This window comes from Megalopta genalis, chromosome 5 (genome assembly GCF_051020955.1).
Source record: "Megalopta genalis isolate 19385.01 chromosome 5, iyMegGena1_principal, whole genome shotgun sequence".
Taxonomy (NCBI): Eukaryota; Metazoa; Arthropoda; class Insecta; order Hymenoptera; family Halictidae; genus Megalopta; species Megalopta genalis.
Window position 1 is genome coordinate 28603564 of NC_135017.1, and position 23819 is coordinate 28627382.

Below are 23819 nucleotides of genomic sequence, written 5' to 3' on the forward strand. Positions count from 1 at the left end.
ATTATCCGCGCGATGCTTCGCGATTACGGCCGACCCACACCGTGTCGCAGTTTAGTCCCATTTACATTGTTAATAGAATCATTATTAGGTTATCGTGGCGATTTATCCGGCTAATTGGAGCCGGTGTTTTGCTACGGGACGGAAAAATACGTTGAATGGAGCCGAGCCGAGTCGAGCCGAGTCGAGCCGAGGATGCGAGCTTTAACACGGGCACCGTTCTCCATTCCGTCCGGGAATATTCGGACGTTATTATCTCTCTGATACAGCCTGCGAAATCATAGAGTAGCGAGAGTGTGTGCCCGGTCCCGCTTCAAAAAAAGTTAATCGTCGAGTAGCGCAATAATTACTTTCGGGCTCCCCTGTCTAAGGAGTTTCTATGCGATTCCGCCGGGAACAGACGGTTCTTGATCTCTCGGTCAAACCCGAAGCGACAGAATTTCCGAAACGGTTGCCGCCTTTACGAAAATCTCGGGGTTCGTTTTAATGAATATTAATGATTGTCCTTAAAACAAAGGAACGAAGTAGTTTACATGTTGCTGTTTATTGGACTTTTATGGTACAAGTAAGTGGCAAATCTTCTTGTATGCTATAGTGGTGTGCATAATTGAACCGTTCACAGGCCAAATCGATTAACTCCACTTTTTGAAATATTTTAAATCTGAATGTCAAAGCACTTGTTTTGGTCGTAACCTTTTTTCTTTATAATAAATTTCTAAAATAATACAGGATAACACAATTAAGGAAGAAAATATTTTTGGTCTTCAAATAATAAATAATTTATTTCAGGCAATAACAACAACATCAAGGTTATTCTAAATTATTCATTCTACATGTCTTTACATGATAGCAACATTTGTATTTATGCATTATACAATGTTTATTTCAATATTTATTTTGAAGGGAATTTTGAAAAACAATGCATATTATTTCATCACATTTCTCCACTTTATGTTTTATGGAGTTAATCGATTTGGCAATCGAGCGCCTCAATTGTAGGCTGTGGTAGTAACTTTTACATTGTAACTGATACCTATTTTTATTTTCTATTATTTTTAATATAGAAATATACAAATCAGATATTTTGTTAAGTTCTCGTTTAGTTAGCAATGTACTATTCTTTTATACTACATTGGCGTACGTAAGTATAGACTAAAAGTACCTTTTACATTGTTACTACTATTTACTCGAAAACTTAACAAAATATCATATTTATATACAGGGTGTTCATCCTAATGGTCGCACCGATTTTTTAGGCACTTACACTAATCTGACACAAAAAAATGTTTACAACAAAAGTGAGCGAGTACTTGCAAGAGATAGCCGCTCATCGCGATTCCTAATCTATATCAATTAATTGATTAATTAATTAAATCATTCGTACTTCAACTATTAATTTCGTGTTTTAGTGACAAAGTAAAGGGTGTTTTTAAACACTGGAAAAAGTAAGTAGATCTGGGCGATGTTGCTAGAGTAAATATTTACCAAAAATTCTTTTTCGCACGTGTTTGTCATAAGTTCGTAAAATTCGCAGTCTCGTAATTGCTCTCTTCGGTGGACCACTTCATTCCTCTATGGATCACCTGCACGATAAGGCGATCGCCATTAAATTCGTCATCCCGTGAAGTAGACACGTGCCCCGCGGGCAATTTGCATCCGAGCAAAAAATTGACTCGACACCTTAAAAACTCTGCCGGCGTCATTTACTCCTCATTTTCGGGCGGTCCATGCGCTCTCTCCTCGAGTCGCGCAGCTGTGGGCTGCTACAAATTTTCGTCGAATCTATCAAAGGGAGACCAGCCCCCTTCTTAATTTTATCGCGTCAAACTTCTTGCGACGAAAATCCGTCACTTTTACTCTCTCTTTAGTCGTTAATCTTCTGCGGTCGGCGGTTGTGACTGCTACATTGCTGCACGACTTCAACAAGTAATTTTCTTACTTACTGACAGAGAATTATTTTGCTTGTTTAGTTAAGTGCAAGGGTGTTCGTATTTGATGGTTGCGTGAGTGTTGGATGAATGAAATCAAATTTCTCTCGATGTAATGATAGAAGATCGTAATAAGTTCATGTTTGACCAAAATAACAATTCTCTATGTTTCTAATAACGCACTTTAATTTACAGGATTTTTCATTTTGATATTAAAACATATAATGAAAGAGGAATTTTAAAGAATGACGTTGTGTAGATCGCGATAGAATAAACTTATTTCTTACAAATTATTAGCGAGCATGTTTGTTATTTTAAAAATAACACGATTTGATAGCATACAACAAAAGTTAAGAAACTTTACATATCGTTAACATTGAAGTAGATATTTTAATAGATATACATCTTATTAAATTAAAAATACATATTATAATGAAGCATGTAACGCATTGTTTATATTGCAATATAGCTTTATTTAGTGCATATGACAAATATAAAAAAGAAAATAAATAATTACAAAAAATGGAATTAATATTTTCGTTTATACAACACAAATTTTAATCCTATGTCAAGAAGATTTTGCTACATTCAGGAAAATGCGCCTGTGTAACATGTTTCTTAACTTTTGCCGGAAAATATATGTCCCTACAATTATAATTTATGATTGCATTGAGTACAAAATACTTTAACAATTCCATTTCACGATTGTGTTTGACTTGATAGTTATTTCTCTAGAGCTATTAATTTTGTTGTTGTACTAAATTAACCGTTTATAGTTCTGTTTTAAAAGTATATTGTTCTGTTGTTTCTCTTTTATCACCAAGACGATTTTGCATGATAATTTTCATATCTTAATTCATACATCAGAGAAAATTCACTGTGATAAAAAATTATAAATATAAACATAATTTATTTTAAAACCAAATAAACAATATAGATTATGAAGAAACCACATTCGACAAAAATTAATCAAAACGCGAGTTTCTTATATTTTTTCATTTTAGCCAATTGTAATATAAAAAGATAAATCTTGTAGACATCTAGTTTTTTTAACATCTCCCGAAAATACAAATCATTTCATCCACTTTTGAAAAAGTTATTTTCTTCTAAAAAGTGACCAAATATTAATGCGAGTCACTGTATGTCGGTATTATTTCTAGCAGCGTGAGTCATTTCAAAAAGCCCAGTCATAAAAATGCAGTTAACACATTAACAGTTATCTTTTCTCATATTATATTATACTTATCTTTCTCATATTATATTACATTTCAACATATTAATCCCCCTAGATCAACGGCCAAGAAATCAAAAAACTACCAACTAGCATAACTCGTTATCAACGTTCGAAAAATGAAAGACGCCTACCAGCAGCCCCGGTGAACAACATTCGATGAAATGGAAGACGTCGATTTACGTATCCGGTCAACGATGCGTTGGCGCGAGAACAGGCCGCAGAAATTATCGTTCAAACAGTCGCAGCATTCGAAGTGCAAACGGCTAAAAATCTCTTGTATTCATAATTGCCAATTACATCCACCTCGTCCCGCGAATTCGCTAAAAAGACAAAGCCATCCCACCGGCGAAGCAAACAAAGTATATACCAAACGTAGCGGCAATCGACGAAGAAGAAGAAGAAGAAGAAGAAGAATAAGACGAATGAGAAGTAGCAGTCGAGGAAGAAGGAGAAGAAAAGAAGGAAAAAGAATAGTGAAAGAAAGGGTGTTTGAGCGGCACAAAGAGAGAAATAGAGAAAAACAGATAGATGGGCATGCATTCGGACTAAAACTAGCATACCTTTCGAAAGCGTAGTGTCTCTCGTCAAATCTGTAACACATAAACAAGCATCGTCACTACACGGCATTAGTGCGGGACACGGCACACGAGGGTCATTCGAAACGGAAAAAAAGGCCGGTGTGCCCGACCCGTTTTATAAACTAGTTTCTCCCCGGCGAGAGAGAGAGAAAGAGAGAAAAAGAGAGAGAGGAGGAATAGATAGAACGAGAGAGACAGACGGACAGAGACAGAGAGATAGAGAGACCGAGTTGGCCGAGGTAGGACGGAATAAAGAACGCCGGGGGATGGAGGACAAAGTGAGGGGTAGCTCGGAGGAGTCCGGCAGGTGGAGAAAGAAGCAGAGGTGGGGAGGAGGCACAGCGAAGATTATTTGAGCCGGTAGACGGGTAGTTTGGTGCACATAAGTAGTTATACCTATAAGTAGACATAATCATCACCAGCGTAGGTAGGCAGACAGGTAAGGTTAATTCCCAAACCCTGTATTATGGTCCCCGAATCAACTTTTCCATAGTATAATAAGCAATTTTATGATGTGCGCTCGTAATTATATTGAGATTAGATAAGACCGGCCCGTTTAGTCTGCCGGCTCGATGCATCATCGCATCGGCAGGAACATTGTCCGACTCGAAAAAATTCGAGCGAGTGTGTGCGTGGCCATTGGCGGTCCAGTTTTGTCGCGTCTTCTTATTGGGCAGGATTTGCACCTCCATTAGGTCTTCTCTTCTTCAATTTGTTAACCAGTTCGGGATTGTGGGACCATTCGTAGCAACGTGTTCCTCGATCCCTAGGGGCCTCGGGTTTGCGTATAATTGGCGTGGTAATTCTAGATGGAGATATTTATTTGCGGCGGGCTATATTATTTCGGTTCGATGCAATTATCAAAATTCTTGATGGAATTTCGTCTTGATTTAGATGTACGAATAGGTATGATTTTAATCCTCTACTGCATACCGTTTCCGATTGGGAAACGTTCGCTACCAGCGTCACTAGCGTACATAGTTATATTTATTGCAATTTATCGTATCAAATACATTGTACACTCTTATAAAATATGATAAAATTACCGTCAAAGAGAAGCGTTACAGTTTTAAATAATTATATTCGCAAAATTAATGTGACGTTCTTTACATGAAATACAAAATCGAGGTCCTCACACATGTGTGACGCTGCTAGCGAACGTGTGATTTTCAAATGTTCCATAGGTGGTTTAAAGAGCTAAGTAAAATTGAAAATTCCGAATATGTTGGTCCCATGCGAGAAGATTATACCTTCCGCGATTTTCACATTAAATAAAAACTTACAATATTTTTTACACTCGTATGTGTATGAAGTTCCCATATTGGACAGTCATCAAAATCATTAAATAATGTTGACCTTTTTATTTCTTGTTTATTTAACAGTAACAGACAAATCATATTTTATAAATTTGAGACTTATGCTTACCGATGATATTGACGAAACAAAACGATTCTAACATTTGAGCCGTTTATTTTGAAAGTGGCATAAGTCATTTTGTTTTTAAGTCGGTCACTTTGTTTTTAAGTCGACATATTTAAGGGTTTGCGTTTTAACACGTTTAAAAATATGGATGCTAACTTTCGAGAAGATTTACTTGTATTTGTTATCTCAGGATACTGAGATATTTTTCTCAGTATAAATAATTTCGTATAAACATTAAAAAATCACCACTTTTCATTACGGTAAAGTGACTTATGCCACTTTCAAAATAAACGGCTCATATGTTACACTTGCCTCGTAATTATATATTTACTCGACGGTGATTCGATTGACGACTGCCTTTCAAAAAAATCGATACAATCCCATGAATTTCGTGCGCGTTTCAGAACATATTCTTTGATAAACTTGTAACTTGTGTCTCACGACAATAATCAAAAAACGACCCGTTTCTAACGTAGATTACACTCGCCCCCATGATTAGATATTTACACGACGATGATTCGCAAATGTATTCTGAAAAGTATCGGTATAATCGAGCGAATCTGGCGCGCATTTTAGGGTATCGGATCGATTCGGAAATCCTGAAAATCGGTGCGCGTTCCGGTAATCGAAGGGAACCGGTGGATCGGAGGGGGGGGGGGGTAGGCTAGGGGGCCGATTGTACCGCTCTCGGGCGTGCAACTTTTTGCCGGCCGAAACTCAAGTTCACGACAAACAAGCTCCGCTTGACACGGTACATTTACAATGCTATTTTTCTCCTAAATGGAACTTCTTCTGATATCGCGATCGAGAAGTCAGCTTTGCGGCCGTTTTTCCGATCCCATCGAGCGGAGCGGGCCCGCGGACCGGAATGTCGGCCGAACCGATAAAAACCGAATCAAATATCTACCGTTCGGCCCGGACCACTCGACTAATGAAAATACCCATTGTTACTCCCTTGGTTTTGCGCGGAGAAATTTTGCGACTGCAGTATCCCGGCCTCGTGTGGCATTTCACTGCCGGACGTATTAGGCTGAACACGTAATTACTGCGTTTCTTTACGCCGAGTGTCACCCTTCCCTGGTCCCCGTGTACTTTTCCTATTTCGGCTCGGGCCTTGCTGAATTAAATCGACAAAAACCGTTCCACGGTGCTCGACGCCGTGATTTTCGGAACGCCGTGTCGGCGTCGCGGATGTATCTGATGACTAGACTGCGGAAGTTTATTCACTCGCGGTACGTAGTGAATATGCAGACTACATGCACCAGTGTGCAAACTGTATGCAAGATGTTTAAAAAGTATATGCAACATAGATTCGGCAAATATGCACTTGGGTAGATACTATAATATTCGTAAAATTCAATGTATTTAATTATTGTATACAATGTGAAGTACATAAAAATGTATTTAGTATTACACAAACTATACTAAAGAATAATTATGTCGTTGACGTTCTACGTATTATTCAATTATTGTCTTTTAGGCATAAGAATGTTACACATGTTATACAAATATAATATTTGTACCTGCATCAAACTCTGATAGCTTTTTAATCTGTTAACTGTATAAATGTTTAAAGTATTAAATGTTCAAACTCTATTAACTTCGTAAACTTTTTTAGTATTTGATTATTAATATTAGGTTTCACGCATAATTTAAGTGACAATGAATTACAAATTCTTAATTGCAAATTCATGTCGGAAGAAGTTTAAATGCAGAAAATAGTCTTTCAACATCACACGATGTAACTGTTGCATATTTAAATTTACTCCATTGGCATCTTGCAACATCATCTAGATGATCCGTCGGCAGTCCTTCAAAAATTTTTGAATTTCATGATATGGTTATATAATCATTTGGTTATTTGATTGTATACTAGAATGGGAGATTTTTTATGAAATTTTTTATGGACTTTTTAACACATTCTCTTGTTTCTAAATACACACGATCCCAAAGAGGTAATTTCGGTAGTTTTTATAATTTCTATGCTATCTGTTGGTCGTTGTTGTTGATTTCTATGTTTCGTATTCACACGAGGAAAGTGTGTATCGAAAGAAATTCGGTCTTTGTCGATTCGTTATTGATTCTCTTTTCCGACGTGGGGAAAAGGAACAACGCTCGCTTTCTGTCTCTTTCTTTCTTTTCTCTTGCTCTCTCTTTTCTCTCTTTTTTCAGTCCCTCTCTCACTCTCTATCTATTTTCTTTCTTTCTCTTTTCTCTCTCTTTTTTCTTTCCCTCTCTCTCTATCTTTTCTCTCTTTTTTCTTTCCCTCTCTCACTCTCTATCTTTTTTCTTTCCCTCTCTCTCTCTATTTTTTTTCTCTTTCTCTTTTTCTTTCTTTCTCTCTCTCTCTCTCTCTTTCTCCCCCTTCTCTCTCGCTCTCTCGCTCTTTCTACTGAGATCGTTGAGGTCCGCGACAGCCGCAGTCAATTGCCATTACGGGAAATTAAATCAGCGGTGCTTCTATTTACACAGCCCCCAATGCCGTGTAAATTGGTCGACTATCGAGATAACGCCGGCTTCTGGCCAACGAACGGAGGATCTTTCTCCGAGACACCTAAAAGAAATCCAATGTACGCTATTCTCGAGCTTTGGACTATGCTCACTATTTCTGGTACAGTAGAATCTCGATTATCGGGTTCTCCAATATCAGAATCATCTGTTATTTAGATATTTTTTATCTGCAACCAGCTCAATCAAAGGAGAATCATATACAAAACGATTTATTGTATAAATCAGTAATGCTGACATCTGGCACGATACTTATTGGCAGAGGTTGGGTAAACAACAAAATTTTAATACAACATTCGATATTATATTAATGGAATAAAATCAATTGACTACTCCATTAGATTACTGTAAGTTTAAAAAATGTTATTAAAAGGCACTAGTTGCATGTTTTAAGGAAACGAATTTATGTAAATGGTTATAATTTTAAATAGTTAGCTTTCAGTCGAATAATACAATATTTATACATATATATATATTGTATATTTATATTATACAATATATTATATGTACAGTCTTAGAATAAACAGACAAGTTCATGGCTGGAATAACTTTCTGAACTCTTGTTGTATTATCGATACTCCATAATTAATGTACATAAGCTATAAATTTGTACAAGTACCGACTGCGTTCAAACCCTGTGCTTAATACAACTTATACATTTTAATACTTTAATTTAAGATGGATAGGTTATCGGAAAGTTAATTTAGTATAAATATATTTAAACATGCATAAAGAATAAATTAGAAATATTTTAAGATAACTGGTGCAAGTAGCTGTTCGAAGCATTGATAATTGGGTCATTTACGTTATTTTACTTTTCATTAGTTCAACGTTTCGTTACTTCAACGTTTTAAAAAAAAGTATATAGCTATATATAACTAGAGATCAAAACTATATAAAATGCAAACAGAAGTTAATTTTGACGTAAATTTTAGCGGAAAATATATATAGATGAACGAATAATTATCCTGAACACTAGGTTTACGGAACCCCTAAATTTTTTAATTTACGATTATTATGTAAAAATACATTTATGAATTATTTATGTAATATATCCGTTACTTGCGACAAATATTGGAAATAACACAAATTAAAAATCAGAACAAGTGTCTTATCGTCACTTTTATAAACTAATATAAAACAGCTGCTTTTAGTGCTTGTAAATCTAGTGTTAACATGTTGATAACTGGGACTCTCACCCCATACACCATTTTTTTTGACGCCACGTCGTCTTCTCGCGCAGTACGTGCAATCCGTGCGAGCACTAAAATGGTCTACATGGCTTACAAAACCGTATTACATTGTTAACTCGATTTCGTGGGAAACGTGCTATCGGTTGGCATCGATTTGTGAAAAGCTCGCGGACGATGGTCGGCGCGTCGCGCATCGCGAGAGCTATTGACCTCTAAAGAAACCAGCTTCATTGAAGGCGAGGGTCGATACCGCGACGGAAGAACGTGAAAACAATTTGAATCGCGACCGGTGCATTCATTTGGGATCGGTTTTGGAACGGTTCTCCCTGATCCGCATTTAAGTTAGCCTCACGTTCGGCCGCAGCACGTGATCCAGCTGCTCGGGAGGAATCCCACGTATCCGTGACGTCACTCTATCTCCGCCGCGAGGCAAGCTGCACGCCGATACCAGCGCGAGACTTCTGTCTAGTCACTGACTTATTAGGAATTCCGCTCGACCCACGTGCAGAAATTCGGCTGCGCCACGTGCATTCGCCGGACGCACGTTCTTATAATTTGCGAGACGTCGCCGGACTGCTTAAAGCTTGCCCGTGGGGCCTTTCGTCCCACCTCGAGACGCTGCCCATTGATTCGCCGTGCGTACCACGGATCTCGTTAACTCCGACGCCCCGATTCTACGATCCTCGAGTCCACCGTACGTACCCATTGTTCCGCGGTTAGACCTCTTTCACACGGTAACGCGACCACGGAATGGAAATCCAGTAATTTCTCTCTAATTCGCGCTCGGATCGTGCACGAAAATGGACAATTTGGGAAGAGGAGATACGATTATTCGGAGAGCATTGCGTCCCGTTTTTATAGTTATTGACAATCGGTAACTATAAAAACGAGCCGCAAGGCACGGATAACCGTAATTCATCTTCCTAAATTGTCTATTTTTGTGCGCAATATGAGCACGAATTAGGGAGAAATTACTATATCTTGAAAATTGCATTAAGAGATGCCTATGATTTTCGAACGACATTCTATTTAATAATTCATCCATTTACTCTGGCACGAAGCCAGGTGGTTTATTTAGCAAACACAGAATTGTTACATGTAGGAGAGATCGGGGACGGTAACACCGGGACGGCAGTAACACTTTAAATATCTCAAAATACATATATGATAGATATTAATACCCGGTTCTGTTATATAGGATGTTTATTTTATCCTGCGCAATGAAATATCTTCGTTTCTTTGGCTGATATAAAAGAATGTGTCAGGACGACATTGTTTAGTTCAAAACTGAGAATATTATGATTCGTGCTTTTTTTCTCTATTCATCGCTATTTTTGCACATTAACCCCTATTCTTTATAACGTTGCACTGTGGCGCACATCAACGACCTGTCACGCTGCGTCCTTTAAATGATCTTGTATGGAATAATTTAATAATTTTGTTTTTGGCGTAATAGGCTGGACACTAATTGTATTCAAACCACGTCTTTCCTCGGTAGTGCAAGGTTATGTTATGAAGCAATCATTTTCCTCAAAATAGATAAGTGCCCGATGAATTATGGACGGGAGTGTACATATGTATCGCGATATTTGTCAATCCTTTGTTTTCTAATTAAAAATATATTTTGGTATGATCCATACTTTTTGATCAAGTATTTCTCATAAAACATGGACGAACTTGAAATATTGTGTATTTGGATTTTACATACAAGATGTAATCTAAGAAGAGCAAATGGGTAACATTGGATTCATTCTGTATAAATAACGTCAAACATAAAAAGGGTACCTTTTTGTGTATTATTTGAAAAGGTTTCAGCTGAGCAAGAGTAAACTGCTTCACTGTTAAGTTCACACGTCCCAGAAAACAATTTTAGCATTTTATAATAGTTATAATATTTAAGTATAATTTGAGATTTAATGAAAAAAACATACTTAATCAAATCGTTAAATTTTTACAAAATAGCATTTGCAAACTATCTATCAGTGTACACTACAGCTGCTGTATAAATTTTAATGTGAAAATAGTATGACAAACGTTACCTTTTCATACAATACGGAAAATGTTCCTTCATCGATGTGTATTCATCTATTGGGCATGACCACCCTAATAAAAAATATGGCATCTTTTTGGAGAACTGATGTGATGCTTGCAAAAGTGATTCTTTATGGAAAGAAAACGTTTATTTTGAACAACTGCATTCTTCTTCTTCCGACGTAGCTGTCGAAACAACGAACCGCATTTACTATAAAAACGATCGGTCATCGTTCCTATTAATCACGATCTTACCATTTAATTGATACTCTCGCGGTATAATGTAAGTAAAATATGTGAATCCTGCCTGTGGACGCGTATTCTTCAGAAGGGCCAAGTATATTTTTCACTCTTAAATCATGTCAGATAATAAGTCTCCGCGAATGTCCTAACGTACGGCGTGATAATTCACGATGATAGATACTGTAGCCGAATGTTCGCATAATCCTTTCTTTATATTGGTCGATCAAAGGAAAAAGATTTGTGATGAAGCATCGGCTCCCCGTGGCTAATCGTAAGGTTGTAAGGTAGCTCTCTGAATCCTTCATTTTTGGTCCATATTTATAAACAAAAGCTGACGATATTTTTAATCAATTTTTCAGTCTAAATATTCGGGTGTAATTCTCATAATATTCATCATATTTTCATTGCCAACAACTGAAAATATTTTATTCAAACAATTGTTTCGCCAGAACACATACTTATAATTTATCTAAAAAATGCAATTAAGGGCATCCAGCCCAACCTTGTTCTTTGTGTATTTTTTAAAATGATCTTCACAAGGATAATTCAAAATATTGGTGCACTATTTTTAACTCACTGAAACCGTTGAAAAAGGAAACTAATGCCTATCATACTATTTGACCCTCTGAACTAACTAATATTTTCCTCTGACATTTTTTTCTATCATAAAATATGATATTTTAGATGCTCGAATTAGGTGAGATACTCCATATAATATTTGTATAGGAATTTTTATATAATATTTGTACAACCATTTTCATAAAACTTATAAAAAAAAACAAAAGACATTATCATCAATCTCAAGTCCCTCACAATTAACTTAGACAATTAATGTTCTACACAAAAATCCGCATTCAATTTAATAACAAAATCAAATCCAGTCACATAAATTCAAATCTGTCTCTCACATTGATGTCACCAATAAGTCTCCTTAAACTACGGGTTGTCTACTGAGAAACTAAATGGTTTGAAAAAGTTGTTCAGAACTTGTTCATTTTCAATCTTTTCTATTTTCTATTATTGTAGGTTATAGAGCATATAACATCCCTTTGTTAATTCTTTTTAATTACAGTAAAAAATCAATTATTAAAACTTGGAGAAAATACCATCAACATTTAATGTCAGAGTACAGTAAATTCTCCCTAATTGTTTGAGAAGAGGGGATACAATTATTCAAGCCTTGCGACCCGTTTTTATAGTGTAACTATAAAAACGAATCCCAAGGCTCCATTAATCGTATCTCCTCTTCCCAAACTGTCCAGTTTTATGTACAATCAGTGTACAATCACTGTCCAATTTTATGTACAATTAGGGAGAATTTATTGTATCCCCTAGTGATCACATGATTCGCAACCTAATCTCCTGATTGAGAAAACTGGATCAGTCGGTGATCTTTCTGGTGTTGTTGTTTATTCGTACATAATACCGAAAAATAATTGCATTTCCAAATAAAATAACAAAAAATTAGAAAAACATGTAATTGCGAAATTTTGTTCTGTTTTATATCATTCAGTCATTCAACGGCCGCTTTATACAACAAGTGGATAGCGCAGGTGAAATATTAATTGCCCCGAAGATTCGTTCAGCGGTTAACACATCGTGTTTAAACAACGCGTCCATAAACGAGCAGCGATAGAAGAACGGAGACCTTTAACAGGGCCTTCGAATGAAAAGATAAGACCGAAAAAAGCAGTCAGCTCGAGAAAGCAGAAGGTGATGGGAGGAAGAGGGTGATGGCTTGGCACACGAGCTATACTTGAAGAGAGAAGAATACGCGGTATAGATCGCGGGGTTGGAGCGTAACGCGGGATTGGTTACGGTAGGCGAGAGCGTAGAAACGGGCATTGTCGAGGCTTCATAAGGCGGGAGGAAATCGCGCGACAATAGAGAAGCCGCTCTCCTGGCGCAGGGTGGACTCGGAGGTGGCTCGGTGTAAGAGAAGTCCTCCGGAGAGACTCGAAGCAGTCGGGGTCTGCCGATATGGAGTGGTAGCATCTGAGCTGTTTATTTTGAAAGTGGCATAAGTCACTTTGTTTTTAAGTCGATATATTTAAGGGTTTGCGTTTTAACACGTTTAAAAATATGGATGCTAACTTTCGAGAAGATTTACTTGTATTTGTTATCTCAGGATACTGATATTTTTCTCAGTATAAATAATTTCGTATAAACGTTAAGAAATCACCACTTTTCATTACGGTAAAGTGACTTATGCCACTTTCAAAATAAACGGCTCATTTGCGATAGCATTATTGTGAGAAAATAAAAATGGTGACACACTATGTCTACGAAACACTAAATGCAGTAGTTATTTTAGCTTGCTTCATATAAAAATCATTTTGACAAAGTGCGACCCCGTTGAAAAATTCTAAATAAATACATGCTAACCAGTTAGTTGATTTCTTTGAAATCTTGTGCATTTTGTGTTAAAATGTGTCTCAAAAAGTAAGCGATATCCAGTATACTATTTAACCTACTTTATGTTATACCGTTGTTTTATAATAAATATTTATATGTTTTTATTTGTTCCTTTTATTTCGTATTGGCTTTCAAATGTTCAAAACATCTTAAAATTTACGAATATGGTTTAGATTTCACTAAAATCGCAATTTAAACAGCAAATTTTTACGCATGACGACTATTCTCGTCATGACACAAAATATTGTCACTTTTTTATGGCGAGTATACTCGTCAAAAACTGCTAAGTGGTTAAGAAGGATATATACTCTGATATTTTCTATTAAATTATGTATTTTATAAGAATGTTGTATTTGAACAAAATATGAAGAAAATCAAACTTATTCGGTATAATTGCACTTTTCAAAGAGGTTGCAACAGATTAACTGGCATAATCGTAGAAGAAATATTGCAACAAGGAACAGAAACAATTCTAAAAGACGAAACGTTCATTCAGAGAAAAATTAATGTATCTCTTAATCATTTTAATAGGTTGTTACTAATATTCTAGTAACTTTAAATTCTTCTAATGTTTCTTCTCTTTTGTGTTTCACGCATTCATATTGTAATGTTATTGTACAGCTTATTATAAATTTATGAAATCCGCAGTCTTTTTATAGCTGTATAAAGATATAAAAAATTAGGCTGGAAGAAAATAAAGCGTTGTCATCGAAATATGAAAATTTATGTATTGCAATCGAGCTATGAGATGAAATTCCATCAATTAAAATATTGACATAATTTTTATACAAATATGCTTTATATCGTTCCACCGATAGAATACAAATTAATATAAATTCAACATTACGGTAACTATCATTCAATAACATCACACACACACACATTAACCCCTTTAATTCTTACACCCTCGTGGACAAAGTCAAGTTAAGTTAACAAAGAACGGTTTCTAAATGATTTCGGACGGTGTCAATCTCTTCTTAATAATGATACAAAATCAAGTTTAATCCTTAGTACTCGGACGTTGCCGATACGGTGACACTAAATCATTATTTTCTTTGATTTGTTTTTGTCACTGCAAGTAAGAGCAAAATTAAAAGAAAGTATTATGATCATTGTGTAATAGACTAGTCCTTCTGACATCTAAAAAAAGGTTCTAAACATTCAGTCCAGTTTTAAAAATACTATATCGTTCTCAAGAGTGTCCACACACATTTGTCCCCGACTGTGTACCAAAAACTCTTCCGAGTGCTAAGGATTAACGCACAACCTACCTCTCCGTTGGAAGTGATTTACGAAAAAAAAAAGTTATAGCAATTATAAAGTCGCAATCAAACAGTTTCGAACGGCGCACACGCTATACTTGAGGAGAGACGAATGGGTGGTATACAAACGCGGATTGGTTACGGTAGGCGAGAGCGTAGAAACGTGCATTGTCGAGGTTTCATAAGACGGGAGGAAACCGCGCGACAATAGAGAGGCCGCTCTCTCGGAATAGGATGGACTCGGAGGTGTCTCGGCATAAGAAAAGTCCTCCGGAGAGTCTGGAAACAGCCGGGGCCCGGCGACTGAGCGTGGCGGAGCCCGGCGACGCGACGGGTCTGAACGGGCCCCGGGGAAAAATCCTGCTCGTCATTGTTTCGCTCGTTTCTCTTCCTTTCAGCGTTATTTATCGGCCGGTTGAATATTCAGCCGGCACCGGGACAAAACCGTCGGGACAATCAGCGGACATAGGTACCCGCCTTCGACCGGCAGAAGAGTTGCCACTTTGCTGGAACGCGCCCGCGCTCGCGTACGCGCGCACACGCGCGCACACGCTCGCCGCGGTCTCGGACGTCGCCGGCGCGGATATTGTTGGACGTCGTTGGACGTCGTCGTTGCTGGGACGCGGCCGCGACGTCGACGCGAGTACAATGCCGCAAGAACGGCGGAATGCATTAATATTAATAGTGGCACCGAACGGAGTCCCCTGTAACGGTTGCGAGAGTCAGGTGAGCCGGTCACTGGCGAGACCACTCTCTTCTTTCCATCGACGAAATCCGAACCAGCTGGTTTCGCGTGACGAGCAAAAATTCATTGCAACGGCGATTTCGATGCGATGGAAATCGATGAACATAAGGTAAAAGTGTCTATTACGAAACACCGCTCGATTGTGGGACCCCTACTTGGAACAGTAACAGAAATAATACAATAAAAACTAGACAGAGCGTATGAAAGTGGATGTCATAAATTCGGCCCATATTGTTGGACATTCTTCTTTATAAATTCACTCGCGCGAATGCTGTTGTGTAACAATCAGCTGTGACCATATTTTTGTTGGGATATGGGTGTTTCTGTCTAAACAGTTGGCCTAGTTTTAAACTAGGGCAATTGAAATTGAATCGAGGGGTCCAATAAGAAAAGCAGTTTTGTGTAAACCAAACTGAATAACCAAACTGAAAAGGTTTATGCAAAATAAAAATTGTTCGTTTCGATTGCAGTAAAAAAGGAGTGAAATAGTACTTAATATGATCGCTTAATAATTTTATTATAATTTATGTCACAACTTATTTTATAGTAACTCTAGTTTATTCTATTTTGTGTTTCATCTATTCATATTATAATCTTATTATTCGGTTTGTCGTAAATGCATGAAATTCGCAGTCTACTTGTAACTGTATAGAAGTATTAAAAAATGCAAAAATACGAGTGAGGAAGAAAATCAATAATTATTATCGATGACGTATGGTTATCGAAATACGACAATTTCTTGTGTTGCAATCGAGTTAAGGGATGAAGTTCCGTCAATTTAAATATTAAAATAATGCTAATGCCAATGTACTTGTTATAAATTTAACATTGTGTCAATTACCCTTTAGTAATACAATTAACTCCTTAATAATCGCACCATTATAAACATAATCATCGTAAATGGTCAAAGAACGGTTTCCAATCAATATCGAATCTTGTCAATCTTTTCTAGATAATAACACAAAAACAATTTTAACACGTTCAGCGCCGACAATCAATCATTAAAATTCCCACAAAGTCAAAGCAATTTAATTAACTAAACCGAAACTAGAAAGTTAAAATTTATTGTAGTCGATAACATTAGAATTCCTTCGCATCCGAAACATCCTATTCAAATTCAGTTTGTTCGAATATATTAGAATGAAAGTGAATTTTCAAAATTGGTAAAAAATTAGTGTCATCCATATGTGGCCGACGCGGCGCTTAACGTGTTAAAAACAAATCTAAACCGCCGGAACAGTACACATAATTAGAAATAACGATCAATTATACGGAGTAATAATTTCGTTTTGAAAAACATCATTTGAAACATCAGCATAATTAATTCTTTTTACTAAAACTTTCTTTTATATGTATTAAAACGAACAACAAAGAAATCAGAATATTTATTCAATGTTTATCTCATATTCTTGCTTAAAATTGTCAATATGTAAAAACGAACCTCTGAAACGGTGCGTACAATTAAAGATACCAATTTATCAAGAAGTTAATTATTTCATTTTAAACATATCATTTACAATATCAGCTTAATTCGATTTTCGACTAGGACCTTCTGCACTAAAACCAATAACAGTAAAAACAGCAGATTTTCTATAAATTTTCACTTCAGGTTCTTACGAAAGATTATCAGTGCACCTAATTCCTTGAACCACTCATCGTCGGTACACCAGAATCTCCCAACAGAAGCCGAGAGACCTAAGTAGCTTATCACTCGAATCGTCAATGCAGATTATCACTGGCCCCGTAACACGTTCCTGTTCCGAATTGTGTTACTCGAACGGTGGCGAAGAAACCAGCCGGCAGCTTGTTAGGTTGGCAGCACAAGCAGAGGCATACTTGCCATTCGATAAGGTTGTCGCCTGGAGCATTGGTTACGCCTCTGAGGTCGCCACCCGTTAACGCCCACGTACAGGTACCTTTCCTTTATCATCGCACCTTCACGGTTACTCGTCGTTCCGCCGCGTTACACGAACCTCCGCAGTTTAACTGTTGAACCGTACCTGCCATGGACACCTCCGCCATTAGTACGTGCGAACGTCCAATCGCTTCGCCGGGATATTTCAATCTCGGTCTAGATAAAAGCACGGGGACTAGGACCAGAATGATCAACAGTTTCGGGAAATTGTGATTCCGGTCATCGCTGTTTCGCAGGAGAATTTAAACACACGGTACCGTTCGCAATCTCGTTTCACCGACGCAGACTTTACGCTTTAGCCTGCCTTCGAAAGGTGAGTACAATAGATTCTCGATTATCCGAACCTTATTCTTTATCGTCTGAAAACGTTTCAAGTGCAAACTGTTCGATCTGAGGTTTATTGCACGATTCGTTTATTTATTCAAGCACCATAATTGAGTAACTGTTATTCCAACATTCGATTTGTGTTTGAACTCTGATGTGTTTGGATAACCGAGGCTCTACCGCCTCGATTTTCTTCGTATTTTGTTTAAATACAATACCTTTATTAAATATATATAATTGAATAAAGAATATATAAAAGTGTACGTATCTTTTTTAACATATCCTTCACAACATTTTGCGTTATGACGATGTATTATGTACACTCGTCAAAAACAGCTGTTCGGCTAAAAGGCACATTTGTAAAAGGACTTTCAAGAAGAGCATCTGATAATTTTTTGTAAATAAAAGACGTTTAAATTTTAAAGAATGCACAAATTATAATATTGTATACATAATATTGTAAATGATAGTACCAAAAGTTATACAGTGAAAAATTGTCCAATTTTTTGTGTTGGTTTTTCGAAGTCGTTTTCGACGAAAATGTTGTGAAGGATATGTTTAAGATACTTATATACTTTGATATTCTTACACACTTTTCAAAGAAATTGTAACAGGTTGTGTCATGGTTATTTTGTTTATTTAATAGACTTATTCTTTGTATGGTGATATTGGTATGATCGTAATTGTTAGTTGTAGAGTTCGGCTTTCACTAAAATTTTAGAGCCAGTGACAAAGGAAAATCTCTGAACTGGAAATTTAGCGAATTATTAACATTGCTTTACGGAGTGGGAAATAAGTATAACAAAATTCAGAGTATAAAGAATTAAGACAGATTAATGGTCTGCAAATAATTAGTTTAACAGGCTCATAGTAAATTCGATCTATCAGAAAAGAACAGCAAAAGAAACATATTAACATTCTAAATAACAGCAAAGTAATTACTTTTTTACAAAATTCAACTATCTTTTAATTGCACTGTATTTTGAAGCAAGCTTGTACCGTGTTCATTATCGTACTTCTTACATTACGGTAATTATTTAACATTTAACAGTTATTACGCGATTATCGCAAGTGTTCATAATTCGTAAAGTTTTTAAAATGTGACAGTAATGTCGGTGATATGTTTTACCGGAGAAGAGACCTTGGAGATTTCGACGGAATCTCAGGGAAAGATAAGAGGGACCACGTTGTCCTTCTGCCTCGTACCATACAACAATACAGGCTGATGAATTATTGTCAACATCAGAATGGGCTAGGACTTTCCGCAGAAATTTTATATATATCTACAAGGCGGCATCTTCATAACGCGAGCAAAGGTTTTGATAGTCTTGTAGGTTCAGTCCTGAAGAACGCGGCGAGATGGAGAATAAGATACAGTGTGGCAGATGCTTTGTTGTGCACCGTGACATAGGCGCATGAGTCACCGTTGTATTAATTAAACAAAACCGAGCGGCGCATAATTCCTCGTTAAGAACACTCCGACATGAAACACTGGAACAAATAATCGATGCGGCCTTCCACTTCCTCATATTCCGCAATTAACGCAAGATTTTTGATTTCTCTAATTTAAATGTTCAAGTTCTGGCGCAAAAACTGGTTTTTCATTAAAAGATCGCGGATCTTTATGCGAAATAAAAATTGTCCAAGACGATTGTAAGAAGCAGAAATTAAATGAAAATAAATTGTTTCTATTAATAATTTTATTTATTTATTTTATAATAATGTTGCTTACGTCTTCGTAATTGTATATTTTAGCAACTATTCATTTTTGCCATGAATTAATAAAATCCGCAATTTACTAATTAATGATCTAGATAATCGTTTTGTATTTGTCTCTAAATGTAAGTAAAAAATTAGACTTCTTAGCTTAATTCGTACTTTTATAGAATGTTATGAAAGAAATTAATTTTAAGCGTGGTAAATATCGTTTTCTTAATTGATACATTCGTTATCGCATTTTTAAGTTCTGCAAATATTACAGTTTCAAAGAATTGTATGTATTAACAATTGTAATAATAAAGCGAAGTTATGTCTTATTTAATTCAAATGTTCTACATCGAATCAATGATTTAAATTAACATTGTAGTTATTCTATCGTGATAAAACGAGTCCTGAAATTCAACTTTGACATAATTGAATTAATTAGCTGCATATATGGAAATGCAAATTTGGATAATTTTCATAACTGCAGGATTTCTTCGTGTCCAATGGGACGCATTTCAACTGAACCTTGTGAGATCTTCGGGTTTCAGTCTCTCATTAATTTAAATTACACGATAACCCCTACAAATATTACCGTGGCCCTAATCTACCCCATACGACACAGACAAAATTAACATACCCTCATGATCTCACGTACCCTTTCGCATTCAAACACCTTCAAGCAAGATCCATCCTTCGGTTATCTATCCTTACAATCGAACAATCGTTTCTCTCAACTTTTACAATATGACATGTTCTCATTTTTTACACAAAATGTTGTGTCTTTTATTTTTAAAATAAACTAATTTTTATGTAACTTTCAAATAAATTCTTTATTTGGAGAATATAAGATTTTGAGGGGTGTGACTCAGTCTATCGATTTAATTTTATTTTATTTTATTCTAACAACTAGTGGAAACAGTAAGTAACAGACAGACGTGTCAATTGATAAATCGTATTGGGGGCCGAATCTACTTAATTTGAAAAATACAAAAATATGAAAAACAGTAATTGGTACTTACTAACAGTAGAAACTAAATACAAAGTTCATTCATCTTTTAATAATTTTATTAGATTGACAACAATACAGCGACATATTTTAATTACTTTAATCTCTTTACTATTTTAAATTGAAATCAATCATTTTTGCCATAAATGTGTAAAATCCGCAGTCTACTAAATACTAACTCTATTTTCTTACTTTTTAGTTCTGTTATATAATTTCATGCACAACAATATCACCTAAATTAAAAATTCCATAGAAATATCGCAAAAATCGTAGAACAAACTTTTCAAAGATATTTATTTTTAAATTGTTCTCATTGAATGTGCTTTTACACATAAGTCCACCAATAGCATGAAAATCATGAAAATCAACGAGATGAAAATTGAACGTAAAAATATTTCTACAAAATATTTTGTCTAACTTACATAACAAAATCAAACCCTGACACATGATTGTTCACTACTTCCAACCGAAAGTAATGTGATTGGTGATTAACAATTATGACTAACATGACATCAGGTTCATGATTGATGATTACGATCACTAAATAATCAAGTACTGATTAATGAATAACTTAAGTGATCAAAGCGAATGTAATCGTTGATCATAATTACCACAGTATTCATTAATCGTATAATAATTGACTTTTTTGATTATGATCAACTGAAAAATTTTGTATTATGGTAGTTGATAATAATTCCGAAAAGTATTTAGAAAATCTACACGTATATTATGACTCAACGAAAGACTTTCTTTATTTGGGCCCCTCATCCGGACCCAATATGAAGCACTGCGAAAAGATAAATCCACAAATAAATTCGTCCGTGATTACAATTTACTGATCAATGATTACAGATTACCAAATGTAATCATGATTACTGATTCATTCTAGTAAAGATTAATTGATCATTAATTACGATTACCACGATTACTTTTCGTAATCAATTACAGAAGTGATGACAAAATAACCGATTACAGTGCAACTCTGCTTCCAGTCGCACAATGCATCCCATGAATCGACGACACAGATAAGTTTCCTCAGAATTTAACAAGCTCTTAAGGGGTTAGCGCAGGTGAAGTGTTAATTCTCTTGAAAAGGAACAAGCTCTCGACGGAAGAAAGGAAACCGCAGGACTAAACAAAGAGTGGGTGCGTGTCCATGTGTTTATACACGGCTGTGTATATGCAGCGTGCGTGTGTAGAGCCAAGGGGGAAATAACGCAGCTCGTGGAATGGCTTAGGAAAGCTGATCTGAAGTCGGATCGGGCCACGGCGAAGGTTGGACGTTCGCTGGTCGGTTGACCTCGTCGGGTAATAAGAATAAATGTGATTCTATTACGGGTTCAATTGTTACGGCGGCAGATAGGCTCTCTTCTCGATGCCGAATGAGGGGTAGATGATCACAAGCGATAAGGCCGGGTGGGCCAGGATGATTTTACCTGGGACCTGCCACCTTTCCCGACGCCGATAGCCGCCGATATCGATATTCCACCAGGCAACGCGATTGTTTGCCAGATTATTACCGGTCATTGTCGGAATCGTGTTCGATCGACGGGTTAATCAAATTTGCATTGTCGACGGACGCCACCGATTGCCAGGGTGTCACGACGTTTAACCTGTTTGTCGGCGAACCGTAGGCTCCGCTGACTGATCGCTGCAGATTTTCGACTAATTCAGGCGATTAAGTGAACGATTAACATGTTAAGTGCTGCCTCGGTCACATACGGGCGACACTATTTTTATCACTAGTTCTCAAAATTTATGTTTCATGTAATGTAGGGTAGTGGAGCAAGTTACTGCGAGGTGATCAATTGCTGTACCTTTGATTTGTTTTCGGGCATAATTAAATTTATAGTTGTCGAATAAGATATATTAAATTGTTTTATTCAACAATAAACAAAATAAAAGAATACAAACATTTAATATGTCATGTTCGATAAATATAAAGTGAAGTATGCTCGAAAACAAAACGAAGGCACAGCAATTGGTCACACCACAGTAAACAATAACTATTGGAACAAACTGAATTTACTAGGACATCACAAAACTCGTAATATAATTTCGTAAAAAATAGATGCTCGTTATATGAAATAATATCTATGTATACAATAAGGATGCTAATGTTCCCCTGTCGATATTATTATAAATACAGTTTATATTAACGTCAAGTGATATTATTAAAATAACTTTTGTATCTATATTTTTATACCTTAAAATATTATAAATTTTTGTAGTGAAAAGTAGCGGGGACGGTACGTTCCATTCTTTCGATTACTTAGGTTAGGTTTAGAATATACAAACAGCTGATGTTTTTACTAGCATTAGAACAGGCTTTAATCTTTCTTTCCATGTAAATTTTAATACTGCAGAAATTAACAATATTAATTTCCGAGGTCTCGATAAAAATTTCTTGGATCACCTATCAAAAATTCGAACGTAATTATTCATGAAGTGGTAAGAAAATATACAATATAAATATAAAATGATAGAACGTTGGAAATAATTATACTGTTTAAGTGATAAAAGATTGTATCGATACAAATTTTATGAAACGAAGACTGTCAATTTTAAAAGTACCATAATTATCAGCTGTTAGCAAGAACCAAAATTTTAAGACGTTGACTTCCATGTTTGACTTCCTGCTTTGAACTGTTCGAAACACAGTTTATTTGAACTTTCATACCTTCGAAAACATAAATATTCAATTTGTTCAAATATTCACCAGAAAGGTTTCCGTTATAAAAAGACGCGATAAATACAGTTTATAATAATAGCACGACAATCAAAGTACGTTTAACCAGTTAGCTATGTTTGACGAATATACTCGTCAAGGAGAAGTATTTTGTGTCATGACGAGTATACTCGTCGTGCGTAAAAAGTAGTGACCATTGGCTATTTAAATTGTAATTTTAGTAAAAACGAAAACATATTCTCAAATTTCAAGATGTTTAGAATATCTTGAGGCCAATTCTACACGAAGGTGTTTATATTGTTATAAAAATAAGATTAGGAAAGAATCACAATATTGGTGCTCGACGTGCAAAGTGCCATTATAGTTTCTTGCTTTGCTGAATACCACTCTATAGCAGCAATTCGAATTTTTAATTTTTGTAAGTATTTGGTTTTAAGTACATGTTATATATAGTAATAAAATTGTTTTAAAATTTTGTAAAATAAAACCATCTTTTTAATCCAATATTTTAACAGCGGCACTTATACCGTGTTTGACGAGTATACTCGTCTTCGCTTGATTCTCGCGAGACATATAGATGCGCGCTCTGAAAAGGAGGCGCTTCAGTTAACTGGTTATATATTGG

At 36.0% G+C, this 23819-nt stretch overlaps 1 protein-coding gene across 3 annotated transcripts in view; it reads right to left on the bottom strand.

Moving 5' to 3' along the window:
• The window catches only part of LOC117222438 (protein trachealess), a 316876-nt gene that overhangs the window by 178847 nt on the left and 114210 nt on the right, over window positions 1-23819 (bottom strand). For 2 of the 3 annotated variants that reach the window (XM_033474130.2, XM_033474129.2), the window contains exon 4: window positions 3720-3749. The exons of the other annotated variant lie outside the window; for it this stretch is intronic. In XM_033474130.2, the coding sequence (XP_033330021.1) occupies window positions 3720-3749 (30 nt within the window). The remainder of the gene's footprint in view (window positions 1-3719; window positions 3750-23819) is intronic. 3 annotated transcript variants of the gene reach the window in all.